This window comes from Patagioenas fasciata, chromosome 14, assembly GCF_037038585.1.
Source record: "Patagioenas fasciata isolate bPatFas1 chromosome 14, bPatFas1.hap1, whole genome shotgun sequence".
NCBI lineage: Eukaryota > Metazoa > Chordata > Aves > Columbiformes > Columbidae > Patagioenas > Patagioenas fasciata.
In genome coordinates this window covers 15,938,203-15,965,187 of record NC_092533.1, presented here as the reverse complement: position 1 = coordinate 15,965,187, position 26,985 = coordinate 15,938,203, and the positions used below count along the sequence as shown (strand labels likewise).

Genomic DNA, 26,985 nt, shown 5'->3' with positions numbered 1-26,985 from the left:
TGTTAGGACTCAGCAGAACAACAACTAAGAAAAACACCAAATTTTGCTAAGAGGCAATTCCTGCATACCTGGAAAGTTGAGTAAAAATATGTCAAAGAAAGAAGTGGCTTTCACCTCCCACATCATTCCTCAACTTTGTCCTGCTTGTCATCTTCACGTACATCGCATTATGTGCTTCCTTCAATGGATATTCCAAAACTTCATTAAGCTAATATATAATTTTCCCAATATCCTGCCCTATACCTACCTATGCCTTCAGATGCTCCATTGGGATTGTGAGCAGTTCTCCCACCAAAAAAAAGGGGGGGAAAAAAATTAAAAAAGAAACATCCGAATAACTAGAGCGATCAGCACAGTGTTTTTGGCAGTACAGACTAACAGCTTTAAGTAAATTTTAAATAAAATGTCTGTACACTGTTATATAGGACATGTCAAAGAAAATTCTGCTAATTTACTCAGCTAATATTGATGGATTTACTTCAATATCCAGACAAGTGAAAATAATATTCACCTAAGGTTATGCCCTTCGAATGATATCACAGGGCAAGGAGCAGAACAATATACTTCCGCTGTTATTTTGAATGCGAGACCTTTATATATGGTATTTTGCCAGGAAAAGAAATTACTTCTATTTTTTCAAGTCTGACCCAAAGCAGCTGCTTTGTTTAAAAAGAAGTTAATGATTACTTCTGCATCCACTTCAACAGATCAAAACCAAACATTATTCCAAAATCGAAGCAATATAAGCAATTTTTGTTATTTGAAAGAAATTAAATGGAAGAAAGCCAGTTTTTTGAAATTCAATCATACTGTCTTCATTAACATTTTGCAATGTTTGACAATACTTAATAAAATAGCTTTAATATTACCTCAAATGTTGCAATTAAGCCTTTATAAGTTATGCCAAACTTTCCAGAGTTCATTCTCTAAAGCCTACTGACTCATAGCAAAAAAATCAGATTTATAGTTTTGTCCTAAAAATGATTTAAGCTAAAATACCAAAAAGTTGCAAGTTTCCAGACCTCCCTTTCATGCTACGTTCATTTAAGAAATATTTTAATGATGGGCAATCCTAAAAGAGAAGCCGAGATGCAGTATATTTAACAGGCCAAGTTAAGAGTTCGCACAGGAAAAAAGGAGTAAGACTTTCAAAGATCACACAATTCAATAGGCACTATTAAAGGTTCCATATTTCCTAACGTCTGATTTGACAAAATCCATTTGCTAACAGAGCAGGCTCTACAGAAAAATAACACATTAAGACAACACTTGAGTATATATGTTTACCTAGATCAAGATATAGAAAAGATTATATATATACACACATATAAGATAAGCTTAAAACTAGGACTTGAGATACTGACTCGAAGACAATCCATAACATGAAAAATACCTTTCTACAGTGTCAGGCTATGCTTAATTTTGGAAAACTAAGGCTGGTTATCATTTCTTATGCCCAAGAAATGCAAAATAAATCAAGTATGGCAAAACTCTTGTCCTGAAAGTGCTTTCTGAAAACAACAAGTTAGAACTACAACTTAAATCTCATCTCCCTTATTGCCATACAGCTTTGTACCTCAAGACAAAAATCCTCAGTAAATTCATTTTAAAAGTTCAAGGACTAGTTAAAAAACTTAAATGCAAATCTAATCCTGAGATCATCTGAAACAGTTTTAGTACAACATATGGTCAATACTCCAAATTTCTTTTGAACAATTGCTAGCGGGAACTTAACTCTTGAAAGCTGCTTTAGAAAATACCACTTAGAAAATACCAAGTTCTACAACAAACACCTTGCAGATTAACTGAGTTAACATAAGCATAAATCCCCTGTTTCTCCACTTAACAGTTGTTCCATACCAGCATGCGGTTTTGTTCTGGTCACCTACCTCTAGCAAGGAATAATTCCCAGAAATATTGCAGTATTGCAGAGATTTTGTTCAGCTCCCATCATGAGCAGACAAAATTAACCCAGCTTCATGCAGTCCTAAACAACACACCTGACTAAAAGTGGCAACTCCATATAGCATTGCTTTTGTACTAAAGTTTATACTCTTGCAGGCCCAGTAGTTTCCTATAAATCAGATTTTGTATTAAGAGATCTCTCATATTCACCTGTTTTGATAAAAGAATTTGCCATCAAAAGCAGAGGAAATCTACAGTCTTTTATTCCCTATGTCTAGCATGACACCATGGAATCCACTGGAAATAGTGGCAGTATGCAACTTGAAAGAAAATTAAGCTAAACAAAAAATTAGGTCTAAAGGCAGTTTTAGAAACACTGTGGTTCTCAAAGGATACAGTTGCAACTTCCCTTGGCATAGATTTATACATAATTACAATATTTGTAATTTTATATATAGATATTTCATGTTACTATATATAAACAAAGCTTTCTTCACCTGTTTATCAGTTTCAAGACTCGGTCAGATCATGTCCTTTAGATAATATTGTTAAGATTCTGGTGTCACCGACAGTTGTATTTTCCTGACAAGCAATCATACATTTTATTTCAAGTATTAGCATCATGCAGTGGAAATTCAACTGTGTTTAAGAGCATATTTTAATTTAGGCAGGTACCCATCTCTCTTTTTCTTAAACTAAGTTAATTTTCTAATAATGAAATATTATGAATGAACATTAACAGCGAGGTAGAAAAACTGTAGATTTTCCATAGGTATATAAATAGAGATACTTACAGCCGTTCGAGTTGTTTTAGATCCTGAAACGCTCCACGTTCTATCACACTAATCTGATTTTCTTCCAAGTGTCTGCAATTCCAGAAATACTAGTTAATTTTTAGGCAACAGAATAAAAACTTCCCCGGTTCTCTTTACACGTGCTAGAAAATTGCTTTTCACAGAAGTATCCGTAACAGTTATAATTACAGATTATTAAAACAACCTGAACAGCACAGCACTGTTGCTCTTGGTCACTAGCAGGGAAACGATTCAAAAATTGACTCCTGACCACCAGATCTGTTTTTTGACTCTAAACTTCTATAACCATAACAAATACACTTATAGAGATGTTGGTCCAGAGGCTGATTGTGACATCCGTACTATATTACTCTTAGTTTATATAAGGTAATTGAGATAATTGACTCCTACAGTCCATAGCAGGAACCATGTGCTGCTCCTGCAAGAGCACCCAGACACAAGGACCACATCTCTAGGCTGTCTGAACATCTCACATGACTTTAGCTAAAACACGGAAAGGAACAACTTAATGCACAGTAAAGCCATAGCTAACTAGTGAAAAAGCACTACAGGGTGTTTCAAAAAGATGGACCCAATTTCAAAGCAGTAGTGATTTCAGAAAGGGTCCATCTTTTTGAAATACCGTGTATCCTTGCCTGGTACTGACAGCTCCTCCTCTGCACTCAATCTATGAGGATGCTCAGAGCTGTTCCGCTGGGTAACAGCTGAGAAGGCGGACAGCAGAGAGCATTCACCAGCTACAACCACATACGAAGGTCAAAAAACCAAAAAAATAATTATAAAAAGCCAATGACATGAACCAAAGAGGCATGTCCATTCCTAAAAGAAGGGGGAGGAAAAACTGCACGAGCAAAAGGAGAAAAGATGAAGTTCAGGGATAAAAGAAAAAGATGCCCAAAGGAATATTTTGCATATATCTTGGCCATTTAAGGCCAGAAGTTTTTTTCTGTTTACTGTTCTACCAGTTTCTGGATCCCTTGTTTGTTGTCCTCATTCTGATGACTGAAAACAGGACTGCACTACTTTTCTAGGAACTCTGGGACAGACTTCATGTTTTTGTGCTTCCCACTATACCCACACCACACATAGAGAGGAAGAAAAAAAGAGGAAAAAATAGGGTGTCAGTAATATAGAATAGCCAGAGTTATGAAGACACCATGAGAAAAAGCAAAGAAAAAAACATCTGAAGGACTTCTAGAGACCAGAAGTGTACTAAGTAAAAGTTGCACAAAGTAAAATAAGAACAACTGCAAACTCATACCAGATATGACAGGAACACAGAGCACAGGGAAATAAGTAACAGTGAACAAAAATGGGTATGTCAGCAGACGGTGAAATGGCATGTATTGGGGTTCCAGGTGGTCTTCATACATCAGAAGACAAAGTTAATATGAAATTACATGCTTTTTTAATAGGTGTATTCTGATTTTATTCCTAATGACTTTTGTGGCAAACACTACACTACTCAAAGGTTAAACACACGTTACATAAACCTGTAATGAACAGAGAACAAAAAAATTAACGTAAAGATGGCAATCACATATTTTGCTTATTGTTAAGGGCATTAAATATAAATGACTGCAGCAGCATTAGGCAATGCTACAAAAACCCAACCAAACCAAAACAGCTACTGACATTAATGATAGTATAGTACTTGTATTTAAATAGACTTCCAAAATGGTATTGATGGTTGACACAGGAGCCAAGAAAATCTAAGCAACTCCACAGCTAGAGAAGAGAAACATCACAGGAATGAAAAGAGAAACACCATAGGAACAAAAAGTTTTCCAATGGATTTTTTAAGTATCCTTGGCATAGGACAACTTGTTCAAAAGTGGTAAGGCAGCAGAAGAAAAGATTCAATTATCACTAAATAACTGTAACAGTTGTACTTTTAAGGACTTGACTTTGGAAAACACTCAAAGGAAAACAATAACGGTAGAGAATTACAGAAAGGAAATTTAGGGGTTGCTGGTGAGATGACTTGTGTGTTTCCTAACTTCTGACAGCTGTTTATTTCAGAATTGGTAAAGAGAATGAGAAATTAGTAGCATTTGCTCTCTAGAATGACAAACGGGACTAGCACCCAAAACAGCCTGTTAAAGAATGACAAGTTTGATGTTTACTCACAAGACACGGAGATTCTTCAGTCCTGTGAAGTCTGTCTTCGTGATTCTTGTAATATTGTTCTTTTCTAGATCACTGCGGGGGAAAAAGAAACCAGCATTCAGACACTATAACCAACACCCAAAAATCCATTGGCAAAAAGCATTTCCATCAATGCAGCATCCATTGGCTGCTCAAATTGTACAAACTAATGTTTCCATTAAAATCTCAAAAGCAAGTCATCAATCCTGATGCATTTTGTCTCCTCTGATTACACCACTCCCACACCAGAAGTTTCTTCCCTTTTTATTTCTAGTATCAGTGATCACTATATGCTGCTTTCTCCCTCAAGACTAAAATCTTGTAAGAAGCTAAATATATTCAAGACCCAGTTGGTCTAATACAGCTGAAACAGAGTACTCTGTGCCAAAATGAAGATCAGGCTCTGGGGTTATTCTAAACCCAGCTGAGGCTGCAGAAACGTTGGCTACACAGAGCTTGAGAACGTCTTAACTTCAGTGACTCCCAAGTGTGGTCCTACCCAAACAATCAGAAGATTTGCAATATTATAGAACAGGTTATGCTTTTGTTCAAGCACCCTAAGCAGGCAGTCACCTGACCCCAGCTTTTTGGAAGTGCTGTTTTCAGAAGATGCTGTTAATCACACTGACCTGTTTCCCATGTGTATTCACCCTTTGCCAGTTCCTACATTCTGACTTAAAACTCTCCATTTCCTAACACCTCTGTTATGTGCTGACACATTTTCCTCAGGTGGTCACATCCCCAGTATTACCTCCTGCAGGCTCTCAGTCTGTGCTAATTTATGCTCTACATTCAAAATTAATAAGTAACTGGCTTCTTTTCCACAGGAGTGAAAAGCCACTGTAATGAGACCTCGAGCTTCCCACTTTTCTGCAGCTTCTCTTTAGTGTGAGAAATGCCAAAAGTACAGAAGAATTTAATGTCCAAACTTACATCTTAATAGAAAAGACATCAAAATAAGACGCTCCAGTTTGAGACAAATTCTATTTAATTCAAAGAAGAGTCAAATTTAAAATAAACTATTTTATAAACTAATCCTCCTTGCCAGACTGGTCCTCTACTTAAAGACAGATTCCCATACACTAACTCGGGTGCTTTTAGAGTCACAGCAAACCAAGAATAACTCCTTTTGTTTCACAATGTCAAGTCTTTGTTATTTCATTTAGAATGATTACACCAAAAAGCTGCTTGTGCTATAGGTCCTGTGTTGCTGTGTTCTCTCCTCTAGACTTGCCTTTGCTCAGTACCTCTGAGGTTCTTCTGGTTGACTATGTCCCATTTGGGGTTTATTTGGATTTTTTTCTGTTCAGATTATTCTACCTGACCTAGTGCTAACCTACATGGGCAAGACAAACTGGTAGTCTATCTCGGGTTAGCTGATACGGAGTTAATCTCCTTTTAATGTCATTTAACATGCTGGTGCGTTCACTTACTGGGGAAAAGCAAAACAAAACAAAAAAACCCCCACACACCACAAACCTGAGAGTAAAGAAAAAAATCCTGCCTGTATGTCCACAACATTTGTGATTCATGCCAGAGACAAATCACTTACAGCTTAAGATCCCCATCTTTTCCACAGCACCTTAATTTGCCTTAGACAACATGAACAAAGAACAGATTAAGGACTATGTGTTTTAATTTATTTAATCCCTACATCTCAGCTATTACAATATGCACAAGACAGACAGTATCCCTGCTTGACTTACATCAACTACATTTAAAAAAAAAAGTCCATTAAAGAAAAAAAATCCACATAAATACAGGGCACTTTGATTTCACATCCCAGCCATTCTCTTCCACTTGCATTTATCCTGTTGATTGAGTTGTACTTTTCTCCAGGAATACGTTTGAATCACTGCCCACATTTTTCAGATTTTCCAGCTTCATTTCCTCTCCTGTTCTCAGTTGAGTTCTTCCACCCTGGTGCATCATTAACTACTCACTGGTGCGCCAGGGTGACCTGATTGTGAGATGCATTGGAAAGAATTAAGTTTGGGATAAGCAACACATAAATAGCTTCTGGTTTACTTGCATGACGTTTCCCATCTGCTTTTCATGTCATTCCTTCGTCAGTCTTCCCTTGCCTGTATCTCAGAACAGGTCCAGCAAAGCTCAGCGTTAGGCTGGTCTGAATTCTGCAGGGCAGATGGGAGTCAGCCAAGGTGTACGGGGCAAGGCGGTGTCATTGGTCCTTGTGTGTTCTCCTAAGACTTAATTTTCAGCCAGCCTGACTCAGCTTGAGCAGGTGCATGCAGAGCTGCATTCCCATCCTGTACATCACAATCTCCCCACCTCACCACCCTTCCTGCCAGTCTGCGAGACCAACTCTCTACTTTCAGCCCCAAGAAAACTCCTGCTATTCAACATTCTTCCCCTGGTGAAGTCTCCAGTTCCCTATTCTTAGACTTCAACATTCCTTGAGCAATACATATCTTGAGATAGTTCTTTCCTCTGCTCCTGCAGGTTGGCACAGCCTATGCTGTGCACATAAAATCCATCTATTAATCCCTTCTGAAGGTTAGTATCTCAGCCGAAGGTTTCAATTTCTGTAAGTACAATTACTTGGACAATGCTCCAAGACAACTGTTTCTCATGAAGTTCACTTTCTTTAAACCACTTATGATTTAACTGATAAACACTGCCTTTATTTTAAAAAAAGCTGTATTTACCTCCTGAAAAATTGTGTGTCCCATCATGCTCTAACACCTCAAGGTTTATCAGCCATCTGAAGAAAACCAGACTCCAACCTTGATGAAGCACAACATAACACTCCTCCTCCTGCTCACTGTAGGTCTAACACCACTGCGGAACAGATTGCCACAGGTTACCCCATCAGTCAATTAAGCTTTGTGAAGTTCCTGAACTAATGCAGACGTGAGTGGTTTACAGCCGGTGTTTGTGGGAAACATAATATTTTACATTTCCTTTATAAAGTTTGGCAGCTGATTATGGGCTCTCTAGTGGGTTTCAGCTACAAAAAGCTAAACCTTAACATGTAATCTTGGTTGGCTTTCAAATGCATCAGCATTCATAAGAACTGCTGGAAGCAAACACACAGCTTTGAAAATAAATTGCCTGGGTCAAAGACACGGGGAAAATTCTACTGCAAAGATGAATTTAGTCATATTTAACTTTAACAAATACCTATGTGCAGATACATTCATTCTACATAAAATTCTTATTGTGCCGGATCCCAACATTTTGCATAGTATTTGGTGCCAAGAGGATCTCAGATCTTACTCAACACATCTACTTTACCCACACATACACAAGCCTGGCTACAACTCTTTGTAGTTTCACATTCAGGTGACACTGTTCCATCCTGTAAGAACATCTAAGGACACTGCACTAAGGAAAACAGGTCTCTTCCAATGTGTCAGCTGCTAAGTTGATAGAACTCACTTAAAAACAGACTCAAACTGTTGCTTATACCAGCTTTAGTAAAGCTTTTGGTATTAGGTTTCTCTTGTCAATGTATTTCTCTTGTTAGTGTGAAACATGTTAAGGACAATGCAGGTGTAGAGGCAATTTAAGCAAACAGACATGGAAGGAATTATTTCAGTGGGAATGAAACATAGACTAGAATGGTATAAGACATCACAAAAGTGAGTTCAGATCAACTATTAAAGCAAGCTTTACTCACATACACACCCTGCTATGCTCTAATAACACTTTAATTCAATACATATTTTGTAGATGTTGAAGACTACGTCGCACAATGTACACACAGGGATATTTGGAGCAACTAGAGCAAATCCTCCTTCACAGCAAGAATTCCCCTGAATTGCTTCATCTTTCATTCTTCTCTAAAGACAATTTACTGAACTTAAGACACGCTTTTAGATGTTTTAAAGCATCTCCAATGTTCTCTGCAGCACGCTATTATGCAGCTTCAAATTGCACTAGGCATGCACAGATTTCCTTTGTTACATTACTTAAATTTCAGTTGATAATTATTCTACTTAGCCATTCTACTCTTCCAAAACACCCAGACTGCTCTTCTTAATCCCCTCCTTCTTCTTGGGCTGTATGAATTTATGACTTGAAAGGTAAATCCTCTTGCTAGTTGGAACCACATGCTTCTGTCCTCTAGACTCACAAACCTTGGCAAATACACACATTCATCTCAGTTCAAAGCCTACACTTATTTAACATACAAGATCAGAATTGACTTAGACAACACAACACTACCACCATAGACATTACAACTCTTACACAAGAGCCAGTCACAAAGACAAGCAAATGCTGAAGTCCTGCAACAATCTTCAAATCAGTAATTCAGTACTTCCACATAAATAAAAAAAATCCTTATACAAAATTTAGATCATCTTATATATAAGGATGCAAAAATTCCAGGCACTGCTACTAGATTGTAGCAAGTTCCTATTACTCAGATGTCATTTTGCTACCTGTTAAACCCCCTACACATTGTACTGCCCAAGATAATCCAAAGTTTGGGCCCTCATCATACTTGTGAGTCTTGAACATGGCCAGGTGAACCCCTAACTTAATGCCTCAGCTCTTCCAAGACTATAACTCTTCTTTTTAAGTCCATTGCCCATGTTGGAACTCGCTCTGGCTGCCTACTTGTGCTTCTCTGGGCACAAAGAAGCCAAAGGCAAAAGTCTTACTAGAGCATCAAGACCAGTTAGCTCTGAGTACAGTTCCCTCAGACTCTTGGCCTAACCCTGTTCGCTTTTAGTCAGAAAAGAAGTTGCTTAAATGTATTTCTATTTCTAGAAGAAACACAGTTATTTCATTTGGTTAAAGCCATTCACTATCAATAAGTGTTGTGTAAAAACAGAGTCTTCCCCCTTTCAGAGGACTCTCAGGTGTCAATCTGGCAAACACAGTCGCATTCCTAACAACAAAATAGAAGCACCTCTGATGCCCAATAATTTCAAGGCAGTAGCTGATTTTGCATCTCAACGGCAAACACAAGACCTAGATGGGCAGTATTTCAGAAAATATGAATCCATTTGTCTTTAACCTAGGAAGAAATGACATGAAATTAAAATAACCTGCAATCTAGGAAAAAGGTAGAGTATCAGCTCCAACTTCATTCAAAACATCAGATGTTTATCCATTTGTATTAATAAACAAATAATTCAATAAGAGCAGTAGAGAAACTGCATACTGTATTTAGAAAAACTTAACTGCCATACACTTTGAAGGCCAGCTCCTGCCCAAGTTACACGGCACTAGGATTCTTCTCTGTCCAACTGCTTCATAACTAAGGTAAGAATGTATTTCTAGTCATAGAACCTCAAACACAAAATTTTGCTTCTGTTCCTGCTCAAAGTGGCCACCACGTACCAGCCTGAAGCGACATTTGTGTCATTCGGCATAAAACCCAATACTCTAAAAAGAATCTTGATCAAACCAACACCCCATGTAACCTAGAGGGAAAATGCCTTTCTCTTCATCTCATTTTTTGGTATTTCTCAAAAAAGGATGCATCAAACTTGGCTCACACAGAACAATGCACTTAGGAATTAATTTTAAAAAATATCTATTGTCCCTACGAACCAAACAGGTCAGGATCTAACACGCTATCGAGAACTTACAGCAAAACAAACCTCAAGCTCCAACAATTCATGGAACTTCCAAAAGTTCATGAAGACCAGAAGAAAAATAGTTTCCCAAAAAATTTAAGAGCAACTCCTTTGAAGATATAGCACACACTCCTTGTTATAATTAATTTTAATACATTCCAAAGCATTTACTTTAAATGATAAATTAACTTGGCAGTAACATCCAGAATGCAGAAGCCAGAATTCAAGTGATAACAATTGGATCTGGATTCCTGATCTGAATATTTTTCATTTGCCCAATTCCTCTGAATAACTCATGCAGCACATATTCTTGGGAAACAAGGCTTTTATTGTTTTGCCATCACACTGCTGAAGGACTTTCTTGATCCAAACGACCTGCTAGAATGTCAGCTGAGTCATCCCTTTAGAATTTTCCTGCTTGATTTCATTTCCCAGCCCCTGATCACCACGCAAGGTAACCATGAACACACATACATCTGAAGTGGGGAAACACGCGTTTTCACAGCTAAGTTAACCATTCACTTGGCTACCTGCAGAAGCTCAGAGCCAGGAGGAATACCTGCTTTATTTTCACAGAAGCTCCCTGCAAGGTTGGAGGCAACAGGTTGTTCACTAAAGCCCTCCTCCCTTTACAAGCACCTTCGTTCTTAGTTTGGGAACATATCCATATCCATTAAAAAGGAGAAAAATCCACTCCCATGTGCGAATGTATCCACAGAGCAGCTTTCGGCTACCCTTTGCATTCTTTACACACCCTGTATGCTTTGTTATTTCAACCATTTTACAGAATTTCAGCTAAAGAATCTATTTGTCTTTAATGGGCATGGCCCACCACTAGCCTCCTAACCTTAGATGACTATAAATCCCCATAGAAAACGCTTGGCAATTCTCTTATGCCTTCAATCCAAAAACTTCAAAGTGACTATGATAAACTATTCAATTATAACACTACCCTAAAACCCTCTGGCAGCACAATCTGCATATCTTCGCATTTAACATATTTCCATCTCAACTTTTGCAATGCAGGAAACAAAGTCCGGGGACTGGATTTTGTGAAATACACAAGTACCATTAGTTTCCAAATCATTTGGGCAAGTAGGAACATCACTTGTAAAGAAAGAGACAAAACACTTCAAAATCGTGTTCAGCTGAAGTAATTGCATTTTCTTACAAGATGGTACACAGCTTGTCTCTAGAAAAGGGTGGTTTGTTTTGTTTTTAAGGTTTTTTTTTTTTAATTCTTAAAAGAAACTGTTGACTTTGCAAAGAAGCATGAGAAATTTTGAGGGTACATCTTACTCCAGTCTGTAACCACCTAGTACGGGGATGTCAAACTCATTTTCACTGGGGGGGCACATTAGCCTCACAGTTGCCTTCAAAGGACCAAATTGAATTTTAGGACTATATAAACATAACTACTCCTACATTTATGCAGTCCTAAAATTACACTGGGCCCTTTGAAGGCAACCACGAGGTTGATGTGGCCCCGGTGAAAATGAGTTTCACATCCCTGACCTAGTAGGTAGGAGAATCCAGACTCACCTCTCTGATCTGCATCAAGATCAAGCCAGACATGGAGAAGCGTTAGTAGAGTAAAAACAAGCCCTGCCACAACCACCAGTTCTTAAAAGGATTAAAAAATTATACTTCATAACTTCAGTAACAGGTATTAGCACAGAGTGTTTTCACGCAGTAATACTGGGATCCAGGAATTTTGATAGTCCTTGCTATCCATGTTAAACCAGAACAATAAACTTACAATCCAACATTTAATAATTTTTTGTTGTTGGCTAATACCACATGCATGACACTGGGTAGTTTCAGTCTCCAGAATAATTTAAATGTAATTAAACAGCCACACAATAGCTGCAATGTGCAAATTCTGTGCTGCAGTCCATCATACTTTTGTAACACACCTACACAATACAACTTTTAATTCAAAAAAGCTAGATCATTCCTTGTGATTACAGAAGGCTTTCAGGTATGACTCAGACTGTTTTCTTTCTGTCTGAACAATGAGAGAACTGATCTTAGAGGTTAAGTGCTCTAATTTTGTGAATACGTTATCCATTCTTAAACCCATTACAGAAGTGCTTGGTTAATAACTCACATTAAGTGTCCAAATGATCTGGAACTGCTTGCAGGCAACACGCTTCTGTCCCCATCCTTATAAAAATACAATAAATGGCCTGCCAAAATATAGGTGTTAAACACCAAGGAAGGAAAAACAACAAATAACACTTTTGCAGCTTGTGCAGTGGCTGAATTCCTTACTGAGCAGATTGCTGTTGTTGCACCCAAGACCTGCAGAAAGCAGCATAATGGGCTGAGTAATTCAAGTACTCTGTTTCTTGCAAGGAAATAGGTTTGTCCCAGCCTGCAGGAACTCCCAATTATTATAATTTGCAGATTATTATTTATAAAGGAAATGCTATCCTGGCAGAATAATGTTCTGACAGCATATTTCATACTCCCATACCCTTCACCTTTGTCCCCAAAGTTTTCTAGTTACTCTTGATGTGTTCTAGATCTCATTTGGCAGCGGCATCGGTGTGTTCGTGAAAGATACAGAGAGCCTACAGGAAGAACAAAACAGGCAGAGAGGATGTACTGGCACAACATGTGCCACCACACAAACACAAAGCTTATAAAACAAGGAGGAAAAAAACAGTGTTTTGCGTACTGATGGAGAAACGCAGCACCATTAGAGTCACTAACATGGTGGGATAGCTCTTGTTGTGATACAAACATTTGGTGATGGTTGAGTAGACAAGCGAGGAAGAGGAGAAAAGGCTGCCCTTTGCGGGAAGGAACAGCCCAAATGTCTGGTGCTCAAAGGTCAGTGAAGGTGACATTACAGTAGGATCTTGTTGTCAACCACCCACTCAGGGTGAGGGAGGTACCAACAGTCCTCTTGAAGGAATGGGAGGAAATATCCAGAAGTATGAGGCTTAATGGTATTATTACAATTTATGGCAAACATATATACTTTCCCAAATTTTTAATAATGTCCCCAGTGTGTTTACTGCTTATTTAAGGTTAATTAAGGACTTGTAGAACAGAATCCCATCAATAAAGTGAGAAACAAGGACTGGCAAAACGTGCTATTTCTCATGAGACTGTTTTTCACCCTGACTCTTCTATACACTGGTCTTTGTCAGTTTTGGTTTTTAATTCTATACACAATGCAATAAGCTCACCTGGTAGAAAAAAAAAAAAGCATGTAAACTTCAGAAAAATTCACACTGCTTTATTCTACAGAGTCAATATCTGACATTTGCATTTAAGTATATATTTCATTTAACTATGTGCTATATGACTGAATATACTTGCAGTGAAGAGACCACTATCTGTTTAAGTGCTCTTCACTAATGCAGACAATTTGATGTTTAGGACTTGAGATATTCCACACCTGCTCTGACTGCTGTAACTCATGATGGCTTGGGAAAAAATTCTACCAACAAATGAATTATTTTAGTGAAGCATGACAAGAAAAAAAAAAAAAATCAAGCCTTGATTTCATCTCCTTGCTCACTTTCAGACATGCACGGGCTAGAAACTCTTCCCAGGAGATCTTTTCCTGGAAAAGTAACAGACGCTTGTCTGTGTGTTTGGAGTTTTTTGTTGCTGCTGTTCAGGTTATTTTTTTAACAAGCATCCAGTTTCACCAACTCTATCCCTTCCAAGAAGTACCACACTGAGTGTTCATGTCTATTGCAGTCACTAAGGAGCAGATTATGCCTGGTAGTTGCAGTAAAAGATGTAGAACAGTTTTAATATGTAGAAGGAAAATGTGAAGGAAGTTGTGTATTGACTTAATCAAGTTTGGATCCAGATGTTGAAGTGATTCTCTCCATTCTAAAGTAGATCCCAGCCTTCCCTGTTCCCCCGTCATCCTAAAACTCTTGGTTTTCAACAGTGGACTTGCTGGAGCGAAGCTGAATTGATTTTATAACGTTTGCTAAATGAATACAAAACTCAAGTTTTTCTAAACAAGACTTGGCACATGTTTGATGTTTCAAGTTCCTGAAACTACTCATGTTTATTTAACCACCTAGAACTAAGCGTGCTACATACCTGAGAACTACAGAGTAACCACCTTGGAAGGTATCTATTCTATAAAATAAGCTAACATCAACTGAGATTAATTCATTTTCAGTTTCAAAAAAAACTTCATAAGCAATTAGCTAAAGAATTTCTCAGAGAAAAAAAAAACCACCACATAACACAGCCCCCCCCAAACAGGCCATAAACCACTTTTGATTGCTCCTTATCTTTTGCTGCCTTTTCATATGTTATCTATTAAAACTCAACTCCAAGGATCATTGGGCTGTTTCTTATACTTTCACATTCTTATCTGTGAAAGTTATATCCAGATGTGTGTTTTCATCTCCCTCTGCAGAACCAGCTCTGCCTTGGGGCTTTATTTCTCCATATCTACTTTTACTTCTGGAAAACAAGTTTTCTTTGCTCAAGAATTTTACTTCCACGATTTGCTTCAGCACTTGAGTCTCGCCTCCAGCTTCCCTTCCTCCTGCATTTGTTTAGGCATTTCAGAAATGCACAATTGCTTCCCACTGCTGTTCCCTTACAATGAGTTCTCTTCTTTGCTCCCCAGCTATATTCTTAGAACACAACCTCTAACCAGCTCTACCACTCCCAGGGGATGAGGCAACTTGCCTCTTCTCATCACTCTACAACTGTGGCAGAGAAGCTCGTGACCCACAAGTTCACACCTTGCTAAGTGATGCTGTAACCACTGCCAGACTCACCAAGGAAAAATGTTTCATTCAGGCTTTTCCAAAATAACTTCAAAAAAACTGCCCTGGATATAATGTCTTCTCAGTCTAAACAAAACCATCACACAGCCGAAAGATTAATTTGGAGAAAATTCTAAGTTAAGGTCCCACTGAAGTCCACAGAAAACACACTTTGTGACTAACAGGTAGGCACAAGGCATTTGAACTGCTGTCAGGATGCAGCTTTTTCTTGCTAAAACTTATTGGAGTCATATTTCAATAACGCAAGTGTTTTAATTAAACGTTAGTGTCTCTGTACCTGTGGACAACCAGTATGCATATATGCAGCAATTAATTTTAATGGGCTTGCTGTCATGTGATAACATTTGTTAGATGAGCTTTATTTGCTACATATTATATTCTAAAACAGAGACAATGGGCAAGGAAACATTCGGCAGACAAGGATTCTGTGCTGTTTTGTATTTTCTTACTGTGAAGTGGAAAAATCATGAATATAAATCTAAATTATATTCTTACACAGAGCTCTGGGTAACAATTGAGAATTTCTTTGGTCATCCATCTTTTACAAGACAGCACGTCCCAAGGAACATGACCACAGAATCCTAGGAAAATGTCTTCCATTTTCGGATGAGGTTTTTGGATTCTCTCAAGAATAACTGAAGTTAGGAGATTGGATCTTTTCGACTTTGGGGCAAGTTTTTTTCATGGAAAAAGCTCTTCCAAGTCAAGTTGTTGTATTAAGTCAGTATTATGTAATAGATGAAACTATATCTACTGCTAATGCTAATAACCATTTTTGCCAGACAAGCGATACCTCTGCAACTTTAAAAGCTGCTAAACTATCTGAAGAAGTGCTCATTATTCAGTAGAGAAAATGTCAGTGAAAAAAATACAGCAGGACAGTTTGGCTGAGCTGACTGAAAATACATAGTTCTAGTAAGACCTGTGAAACTGCATAACGCTCACAACTCACAGGCCCTATCTTTTGGAACTGTCAAGGCTATTTACTGGGGTCCCATAACAACATGCACCAGTAATACCTCACAATCTATCAAAATACTTATTTTGTACAAGTCAACTAATGCATTCCTTACCAGTCACTGCAATAAAAGAAAAAAAGACCAACTGCAAAAACAAGGATTAATAAACAGTCCTCTAACTATTAGTATGCAAAAGAATGCACCTCCACATCTGCCTTTATCAGGGTATTTTCGTAATAGTTAAATGCTTATCTTTCGAAAGATTTCATGAGAATGGTCATTCACATCCTCTTGCCTTCCCCCTCCAACCTTGACAGATCCGAGCTCTTGGCAAATTAAGAGTTAGATGCCAGACAATAAAACCTGCACTGTACAGTGCTGTGATTTTGGAGATCAGAACCTCAGATGCACTAATATGAAACTGATTACCATTTGTTATTGTGCCTAGGAGCACCCTGACAATAGCTCAAGATTTCATCATGTTAAGCATTGCACAAGAAAGCGCCAAAGGGCTTTCAAAGACAAAAGGGTGAAGGGATGAACACAAACAGATAAAACAGTACTGACCACCACACCCCACATCTACAAGCATGTTCACAGGCTACTAAAATGGGTTACTGATCTCCAAATCATCCACCTCCAGAGCAGCTTAGCACTCCACTTACATGGAGCCCTGGTTGAAACAGAACCACCAGTCTCTGGCAATGTAGACAGGAACAACTGCGAAGCCACACACAGAAAATATTCTGGAAAATTACAGGCAAGTGATTTATCTTGTTCTTTCGGGCAATTGCCTGTATGTACAGTTACAGCATGATGTACTACAGCATTCTGACACAACAGAGGAGGGTTCAAGCATCTCTACTGAAACTCCTAAACAGCATCCCTGCTAAAAGCCTCACACCTCCACCTGGAACGAACAGAGGTCCACACAGCCACCAGTGAGGTATCAATGATAAGAGCAGTATCTCCCAAAATCATCAGCGCTGCTTGGACTCTAAATACTTTTAATAGCTGCTTGTGTCTTCATTAGTAACCTGATAGTACTTCTACAAGGTTGATACTTCACCCCGCAACTGCGGTCGAGGGCAGTCATGCTGATCTGTCTGCGGAACAGAGAACAGAGGGCTCTCACAAGAAGTCCCTTTGACACAAGAGTTCCAAAGTAATTCCTGCAACAGCACTGCAAGCTTCCAGGAAAGGTGAAAGTGAGTTGTGGTGAGCAACACAATTCTGAAATAAATTTAGAAGTAAATTTCAAATAGGTTTTGCAGATTGCTTGATGGAAAGTCAAGAAGAGACCAGCTTTAAACCACTGAGCTTTCTTCCTCATTTTAAGTGAGCTGATGCTTATTGAACATGCCCCTTCATCGGTGACAACAGAGGAAAGAATACAGCCATTGGTTAAAATTATTTCTACCTGAGGAACAAAATTAAATCAAGGTCTCAGAAAAAGAAGCAACTCACATCCAGAAAGGTAAAAATCTAATTAAAAGTTCCAGAAATCTATCAATCATAGGATTAAAAGCATATATTGCAGCCAAACAGATGGTGTAAAACCGAAATACAAGACAAATTTATTCTGACAGATACAACTGACAGACCAGATTCAGCTGAAGTAGGAAAAAAAAGCTGAAAATAACTAGCAGAGAGGTAAAAAACAGCATCAAACTTTTTCTACAGATGTGGCCCTCAACTTATCTCAAATTTACTCTGAGTACAAGATCACAGACCCATCCTCCTTATGTAAATAGGTAGATAGATCTTCTATGTATTTAGCACCATTAGAAAATACTGTCAGTTGCTTACAAGGCCATTTCTCAGTGGGGAAGAACAAGTTCTGGGAATTCCTGAGAGCCATTCAAGATTTTAAATTATACATCTGACTGGGCAACATTGGAAACAGATTGGAAAACAGAGTATTATGGATCTCTGGAGAAAAGACTTAAAAAATAGTGGAAACAGAACAGCTTGGGCCACTAGAATATTACTAGAACCCACCCCTTTCTTAGCCTGAAGATTATGTAAAAACAAAGAAAAGAGTCAAATTGATACGGCTTTAAACGGGCAAGCAAAACCTGTTAAGGAACATAAAAGGGAGTGAAGACAGCAGCCCCAAGCCAGAATCCGTACAATGCTACAATGATGCACTCGAATCAAGAGGAATTAATAGAAACTCCCTGTCACCCAAGGAGCAGGAAGGAGCCAAGGGCAGGAGGCACATTCTACCTCCCTGACTCACAGACTTCAACAAAAGGACAGGACAAAATCTACCTCTAAGATGATAACACTGAACACCACCACTCATCTATACATCCTTGTAACAGGGACATACAGACAGACAATCATCTGGAGAGATCTTGGCCACACATTACTTCTAGTCATTCTCTGTGACATCGCTGACATTGTCTTTCTTCAGAAATCTTCGCCATTTGAAGTTCACTCTAGCTTTTCTCCCCAAAGTTATCTTGACTCCTTCCTTCCTCACCTGAAGTTAGAAACTTACTACTACTTAAAACTACTACATGTTCTGCCAGCCCTGGAGAAGCACATCTGCTCCCAGTCCCACCTTCTTCCCAGCCACACCAGACTGGCCACTGGTGAAATGAGTTTCAATACTGAGCCACAGAAATTCTTTATGTGCTCCAGTATCTGTCTGTAGCTGCAGAGTGCAAACAGGTGAAAGAACTAAGAGGTACTAGGTTACTTATGAAGAACATTCCACCGCCTCTTCTTGAGGTTAATACAAGATTTGAGAGAATTCAGTAGTTATAGTATTACAAGGCAGACTGAAGCTTACAGTGAGACCAAAGTCCTGCAGCAGACCTGCATTTCATATAAAGCATTTGAGTTCATCAGGTTAACTTGGAAAGGAAGAATCATCCCTTTAATCACAAACGCTTTAAAAGAGCCTCCAGCCTTATGAGGCTGTAGTAAAGACAAAAGAGGCTGCAGAACTTGCAAGCTCACAATCATTCCAAATTGGGAACAGCTAGTTATGCTACTTCAATAGTAAGACTTAGTTATATTAGGTAGGTTTAAATTGGAGAGGCAAGTAAGGTAAAATATAAAAATATATAGGAAATCAGGAATTACAGGGCGGGGAGAGGTGGCAATTTACTTCTTAATCAGATACCTTTTTAAAACCCACAAATAATTTCATTGACTTGAAAAATGACTTGAGTGGTCAACTGCAGTCCTCAGCCAAAGCTGAAAGAGAGCTCAATTCAAGTTCAGTCTTTGGAAAATTTATCTGAATATCACACCGTACTTAGGCAGGTGCAATATGTGGAAAATAAAGAGCAACACAGCTGTGACTAGGAAAGGATGCTTACAAATTGCAACTCTGAACTTGAAGCAGAACCGTTTTCCATTAATTTCTAATGAATCAAGTGCGAGCCAACACAACTACAATATTAAGCAATGGCTTCTACTCTCCATCTTTGTTCAGGAATAATTATACCTTCTAATCAAACTGAAATGGATCCCACTAGACCAGCAGCAGACAAAAAGCTTTCCATTTTAAAAGGTCAGCTGCAGCAACAGACAGCCAAGGGAAATCAAGCACTGTGGGCACCACAAGAACTATATCAAGAGTTGAAGGAAAATTAAGCTTCCAGTCACTTGAGCTGTTAGTTTCTGCAGGGGAACACATCCTCATTTCAGTCCTCTGAACAGTGTCTCCAGTAAACACGCTTAATTCTTAACATATGGTGTCTGAAACTTACTCACTGAATATCCCTATTAGAGCCAAGTACTTTTCCTCTATCATCCTTACAACTCCCCAAGCGTCTTGTGAGACTTTTGTGGGAAAACCATCTTCTTTCTGCTCTGTGGAAGCTGAGGAATAGCTTATATACTACTGAAATGCAGACAATAAATCATATCAGACATTCATGTCCACACAGGACAGGATATTTTGGTTTTAAACTTAAGTGGAAATAGTTGAAGTAAAAAAAAATATTAAAAAATAATATATAAAAATGCTCAGCAGTGATGTTCCGAAAGATTACAGACAGTACTCACAATGAAGGCCAAATGACTTCATAGCAATCAACGTACAAGTGACAGAGTGTACAACTGTAGGATTTTATACAGATTACTGTACAAATAAAAACATTAGGAGTTACTTATTTTTGCCTCATGATTTATCTATACAGGTAAGCTACACTGACTTGGGTACACATATCCCCAAACTTACAGACACAAATCCAAGGGGGGGAAAAAGGCAACACTCATCTTTTAGGACTTCCTAAAAGACAAGAGCTGTTGTTTAGAAGGGAAACTTTCACCTAATTCTTTTGCACGAATCAATACTCAGCTGCAAAAGTAAGAATATGGATAATAAGTGAACGGTCTCAGAGGAATGTGTTAGAATTCTGCAGTAAGTACTCTGGTTCTTCTGATGTCAAAAACTGATGAAATTTGTGCAAACAAATACAGACAACATGAAAATGGTCACTATTTGCTTCCGTTGAGCTAATTTCATCCTCCTTCCTGGTTCAATCATTCCAAAACAAGGTAACAAATTTAATATTGTAAAACTCCGATCCTAGACAAGCGCATGTCAATGGCCAGTCAAGTGCAAGTAGTCAGCATCATGTTAGTAAAGAGAAGTGTCCAAATTAAGTTAAGCAACTCAGTGATGTTTTCCCAGGATGAGCACCTCTGCACCTCTGAGAACACGCCCTTCGAAGCAAAAGCCACATAGGTCTAGTTATTGACACATGACCAAGGAAGCAGGGGGGGGGGGCAAAGAAAAGGCAGAAAAAGGAGATTCCATGCAAGGTTTTGGAGACTATTACTACACAAACGAGTGGTAATGCCTAGTGGGAACAACTCTAGAAAAACAGAATATTAATGCAAGAGTCAGTATAATTATATTTGCATGTGTTTAACATTGCCTTCTGCAGTAATATGGAAGCATTCAAGACAGGAGCTGAGATTTAATTTGGAGACAAAATTGAGGAAGTTGGAGACTTATTACAAGCCAGTGCAACTTCAGCAGCTACATGCACCTAGGCCAAAAACACCATAATAATATATTTGTATAACAGAAACCCCAGACCACATGAAAACTCCAGAGTAAGCAGATGACTAAGCTACTAAATTGCACCTAAATGTGGACACACTCAATTTAGCTACTCAGACAAAGCACAGAACAGATTAGTCTTGCAAGCTTTATCAATTTAGCAAGGTAAAGAAGTCTTCAAAGTAAAAGACAAAACAATGATTAGCACAGGAAAGCTATCAATTAAACACGATTCTAAGCTACCAAGCATAAATTCATCAAGAATTCAAACATGGCTAAACTCTGCGAAGAAGCCTGTATACATATATAATGTGCTGGTAATAGACAGGGAGAGAACTATACGTGAATAGAAGGAAGGACACAAAGGCTTGTGCTTCGTGTTCAAAGAGAAAGCAGATAGTGACCCAGAAGACTCGAGCAGTTCCTCCCTATCACTTGGTCCTTTCAGAGCCAAGGAACACAACTGTCAGGCAGGCAGGTGGCTTTGATCTGCTCACTGCATTTACACAGCATCTCAAACTAAACCTAACTATCAGCATTATTAAGTGTTATCAAAAGCCACATGTATAATATTTTACATATATAGAAAACATTTCCACTGAAGAAAACTACAGAAATCGAGAACCACATAGAAGAACTGAAGTGCTGCTAAACAAACTCTAATCACAGAAGTTTGATGAAGCACTCCTAAAGCACCTTTCAAAAGGATAAAAGATGCGAGTTTCTTATGGTTGTATTTACATATTCTTAGTTTCTAACCCTTAACTTCTGGTTCTTTACTAGCACAAAACACCAATTGCGTAGCTTAAGAATCACTGTGCCCACCCCCAAAAGTTAACCATTACATTATTAGATTTATCCGCAACACAAAAAGTCTATGAACTCCTTTTTTTTTTTTTTTTAGTACACTAAGCTATTTAACAAATGTAGAACAGCTCAGTAAATACTAACGAGAAGCCACAAGGTCAGCTATATCAGCCTGCTCATGTACAAGGTCCTCTGTGGAGCATCACATCTTGCAATTTGGGGAAAAGCCTTAGACTTAATTTCATGTCTCTTCCCTCTCTGAGGATTCCTTCTCTAGAACAAAGGTAAATGGAAGTTACTCCTTGGAAGTGACAAATATTTGTTCCATGACTTATCTTCTCCAGACTGAATCACTTCTTTGTGTAGTACACACCGTTCACCTCCTTTCACCTCTTCACGAAACCTAATTGAGCAAAAGCTTCAATCTATACCACACAATTAGGCTGTCATAGAATGTAATAACAAGGTAAACTACAAAACAAACCTAGTACTTCTTGCTATATTTGTAAAGCTACTATTAAAGATGAATCTGCGTAAAAAGAAAAAGCTTAGGCTAGTTTTACAACCCCATTTCTGCGATGTCTCGTTAACCTGTGGATTCCTCTCACAACAAATCAAAAGTACAACTCCCTACAAAAACTACACCTCCAAAGCACGCAAAAAATACATTAAAAAAGTATGCATCACATTTCTCATAAAGAATCAGTAATCAAAGCTCTAGATGCCCATTTCTCAGAGTAGGAGATGATCACCAGTTATTTTAACAGAGCTGCTCAATGAGAGATTTTTTTTCCCCCCTAAAGAGATTTTCAATTTTTTCCTTAATATTACATTTTCAGTTTTCCTGGGGTTTCATATTAACACAAATGTAAATAATATTTAACTTGGCTCCACTAGCCATTCTATGACAGTTGTACAAGCATAACTCTAAAAGCTTAGTGGCAAAATATTTTAAGTGGTGCCATTAGATCTCTTATTAATTCAAGTAAAAAGTTCCCAGCTTGAACACATATGCAGAATTTGTAGCTCAAAAGAACACAGAAGTAAAGACCTTTTCATAGTGTAAGTCTAAAAAGTCACTCGGTGTGTGGCCATCAAGAAACTTATTAAAAATATTTTCCCAACATATAAATATTTCTCTGAGATTAAAAATATCTTTGTAATTTCAGATATAATCAATTTGGTTTTATTTACAAATGAAACAAACTAGTTAAAAACTACACATCAACCCAGTGTTATGTCATAAACAGTTACAGGTTGCCAGGGACCATAGGGAAAAAAAAATGACTCTGATATAGGCAGTGGCTGACTGATGTTTCACCTATGACCAGAATTCAGACCCAGGAGAACATAAAGTCTTCTTTTCTCTACTGCTTACATTGGAAAAATCAAGTTAGTGTAATCAGTAGCAATCTAGGTTTGAAAGAGTTTATAGAAGCTTTAAAACACAGTCATAACGAAGATGACAGTGAACATCACAAAAGCAGTGAAAAGCTTATCGTGACCTAATAGAAGCGAAGACAGTATTTAAAAATATGGAATAATATGTTACTCTGCAATCCTCTGTATGCTATTTCCACAAGGTTAAAGTCACTGAATGCTCAAATAATAAGCTACTTTAAAAAGAAAACAGAACATCCAATACTGCTACATTTCCTATTTGTCAGTACTAAATCTGAGGTTAAATATTCAAACCAAATGTTGTGAAATAGCTATTGCTGTTCTTCATACAGCCATTAATCTAAAATCTAAATCTGTAACACCTATCAGGACCAATAGCCCAGTGATTACGCTGTCCTTCATTCTTTTTAATGCTTAGAATGCCAAGAAACTCTTTTGGCTTGGCCTCTTACAGAAGGCAAGGAGAGGTAACATCTCTAATAAGCATGTTCTCACAAATGAAACACAGGAACAGAATTAATTCAATCCCCCTAAAATTTAGGCAATAGCAAATCAACACTTTTAAATCCTTCTCAGGTAGCCAACTGACATCGCTCTTGTGAATCCTTTTAACCGGCAACTCAAAAGTGTGATTTTAGCTCTCAACCCTTAAGCCACACAAACACACCTCAGCAATGACATCTGTGTTATCACACAGACTTGGGCTGGTATCTACTTCAGGAGTGGTTTGTGGTGGAGTTTGTTGCTTTGTTTACTTAGGGGATGTTTTGTCTGGGTGTGGGTTTTTGTTTTTGTTTGTCTTGGGTGTGGATTTTGTTTGTTTGGGGAATTTTTTTTATCTCCAAATTGCCAGGTTGCTACCCATTAATTTTCAAGCATCCACAGTTTCGTGCATAGAAGTTAAGCTTGCTATAACACTGCCACCTGAAAACTATTGTTCACACAGCTGGGGTTAAAAGGAAGGCTGATATGGCCACAAAACATTAAAGATGGTGGAATAATCTAGTAAGAAACAGAAACTGGCGTATTACTATCTTTTAAGAGGTCTCAGCACTAGAAAAAAGCATTTATAAACATTTAAGGATGCTATAAAATTTCATTCTGGGACAGAACTTAGCCTTTAAGAGGACTCAGCACAAAAACTTTGTTTGCTTAGTAACCTCATCTAGCTTTCATTCTTAAAGGAAAAATTGCTTGAGAGTTTGAAGTTTCCTGAACTCTCTGACCCAGAAGGAAATAAAATTGGGAGGCAGGCCATGCAATCTACAGCATTTGCTTACAAGTTCAAAAACATTTTAAATTATCAGCTAATCCACATTAGGCACAACTAACTACACTTTGCCGAGGTCATCTGCGGAGCCCAGCGCAGAGCCGCGCCGAAGCTCTGTTTAACATTCCGGTCTGGACATCTTCCTATCTAGCAGCACCGGGCATTTGCTGAAATATGCCATATGCTCTGCATTAAGCAACATCAGAGATGCCGTCCCCTACACCAAGCGAGTGCCAGAGCTCTATCAGAGAACTGAAGTTTGCTTTCAGCTTTCTTCTTAGAAACTCGTTAAGTAAAAAAAGTAAAAAAATGCTGAAAACTTATGATACAGAAGATTTACTATGAACACATTCATCACATTCTCCTGTGCCAAGGTTGGAAGCACTCCACAATGTTACACTACTATTATAAACCCTGAAGTAGACTAAAAACTAAATAACCAGTTTCTCCACAGCAGTTCAAGACAGAAATTAGATGCTGCTTTAATGCTACTTCCTATCCATTTTGAGGGATTTATGGCAGCAGTCGATTTTTCCATGATGATGAAGTCACCATGCTAAGAAATAAGGAGAAGCTGCTACCAGCAACCAGGTGAAAACAACCAGGTTTCTAATTGCATATTAAATGGGTGTTTGCATTGACAATTATTATTGCTGGGAGCACCACAGGGAGAGCTCTCAACTCCATTGCGAATCACTGCAAAACCCAATCAGATCGTAAGTGAAACTGAAAAGGCAAACTCTTAAAATGATTTTTTTTTTTTAAGAAAAACAAGAACAACAGCAAAATATCTGTGACTTCTAAAAAGCTTCTCCCCTTCTCTCCTGAAAACATTAACCTGTGTTTGATTACTGAAACCGGTGTTAGGATGCTCTTTGCACTGATAGGCAGGTGCTAAGAAACTCATCCCAGGTGCTTCTACAAGCACTTGAGGAGCCCTTAACAGTTTTTACTTACAGTCTCTCTGCATTCCTGGGAATATCCCTCGGTACAGTTTTGAGTCCTAGTCCATGACAATCCACGTTGGAAGCAATACATGTACATTTATGTGGGCATCCTCCAACAGGCATCCAACTCGCGGAGCTCCAAAAGCTCAAGACCATTCCAAGGCACAGAAACGCACTTCTTCCACCAGACAACATGGTTTCTCGATCGCTTCGGTGGGTATAAAAGTGCGTGCAAGCAGCCGGCCCTTAAAGATGAAACGCCTCTAAGAAGAAAGGGAAAAGAAAACAAGAGGCTCTTAGTGCAGCCCAAGGGAACCCACCACTGCCATCACCGCCGGAGCACCAGCCAACCTTCAAAGGCGCCTGAAAAGGTTACGTTAGGTGGAAGAAGGTGGGGAGTTGCCTTTCGGGCTCAGGTTTCTTTCTGTTATCTGCGAAGGGTACCAGAAGGCAGATAGTTTAACAGAGCTTGAGCCAGATGCGTCCTCAGATGAAAGAGAAACCGGGAGCGGAGGTAAACACACACAAAACATCCATCAGAAGCCGCGGCAATCTCCAAAGCAGCCTCCTCCGCTCTGCATCGCCCCACCTGGGCCGGGCAGGTAACCCGCGGAGGAGATGGCTGGCAATTCAAAGCCACCCCGCTGCGAGCTCTTCAGGCGCTGCCTCCCGCCCCTCGGCTGCTGCTGCCGCGGGCCCGCACCGGGGGAGCCGAGACCGGGAGGCGGCGAGAGGCGCCGGTGTGGCCGGAGGTGGCTGCGCTCCCCGCCGGCGCTGCGCTCGCCGGCCGCCCGCTCTCCATTCACTGTGCATGGCAGCCGGGCGAGCGCCCGCGGCACCGTGCCACCCCTCCCCCCGCCCTCCCCAAAATATCACCCGCAGCGCCCATTGGCTGCGCGGGCCCTGACGTCACGAAACTGCTCAACTTTTGGAGCGGAGGGAGGGTGAAAGTTTCGGGGCGCCCCCGGTGGAGCGGGGCCGCCCGGGCCCGCCGCGTCCCGCAGTCCCTTCCCCAGTCCGATGGCGCGGCCGGGCCGCGGGTGCCGCTCGGCTCCGCGGTGCCCAGTATAGGGGCGAGCCCGCCCCCTTCCCCCGGTTCGGGTTTCGGAAAGGAATGTGCGGGCTGGAGCACGGGAACCCCCGCCCGGCGCTCCGTGAGCCGGGATCAAGTTTCCCCCCTCCGAGGAGAATTTCACCTCATTTTGTTCCCCGCGTTTCCACTCCCCGAGTACCCTCTGGTGGCGGCAGGAGGACGGTTCAGCTCCCGCTCCCAGCGCCGGGGCTGCCCCGAGCAGCTCTGCACCCCACTGCTCGAGCGGCTGTGCTTCCAGCTCGAAAGTTCAGTGCCATGTAGAACTTCAGCAA

The 26,985-nt window shown here is 39.4% G+C and overlaps 1 protein-coding gene across 2 annotated transcripts in view; it reads right to left on the bottom strand.

Annotated features, from left to right (window-relative positions):
- SLIT3 (slit guidance ligand 3) overlaps window positions 1–26,459 on the bottom strand; it is a 488,520-nt gene extending 462,061 nt beyond the window's left edge. Inside the window, exons 1-4 of one of the 2 annotated variants that reach the window (XM_065848802.2) lie at window positions 25,972–26,459; window positions 25,631–25,883; window positions 4,851–4,922; window positions 2,700–2,771 (exon numbers count right to left, since the gene is read on the bottom strand). In XM_065848802.2, the coding sequence (XP_065704874.1) occupies window positions 2,700–2,771; window positions 4,851–4,922; window positions 25,631–25,815 (329 nt within the window). In that variant the 5' untranslated portion in view covers window positions 25,816–25,883; window positions 25,972–26,459. The remainder of the gene's footprint in view (window positions 1–2,699; window positions 2,772–4,850; window positions 4,923–25,630; window positions 25,884–25,971) is intronic. The other variant, XM_065848803.2, reaches the window with a different exon arrangement.
- Between the last annotated feature and the right edge of the window lie 526 nt (window positions 26,460–26,985).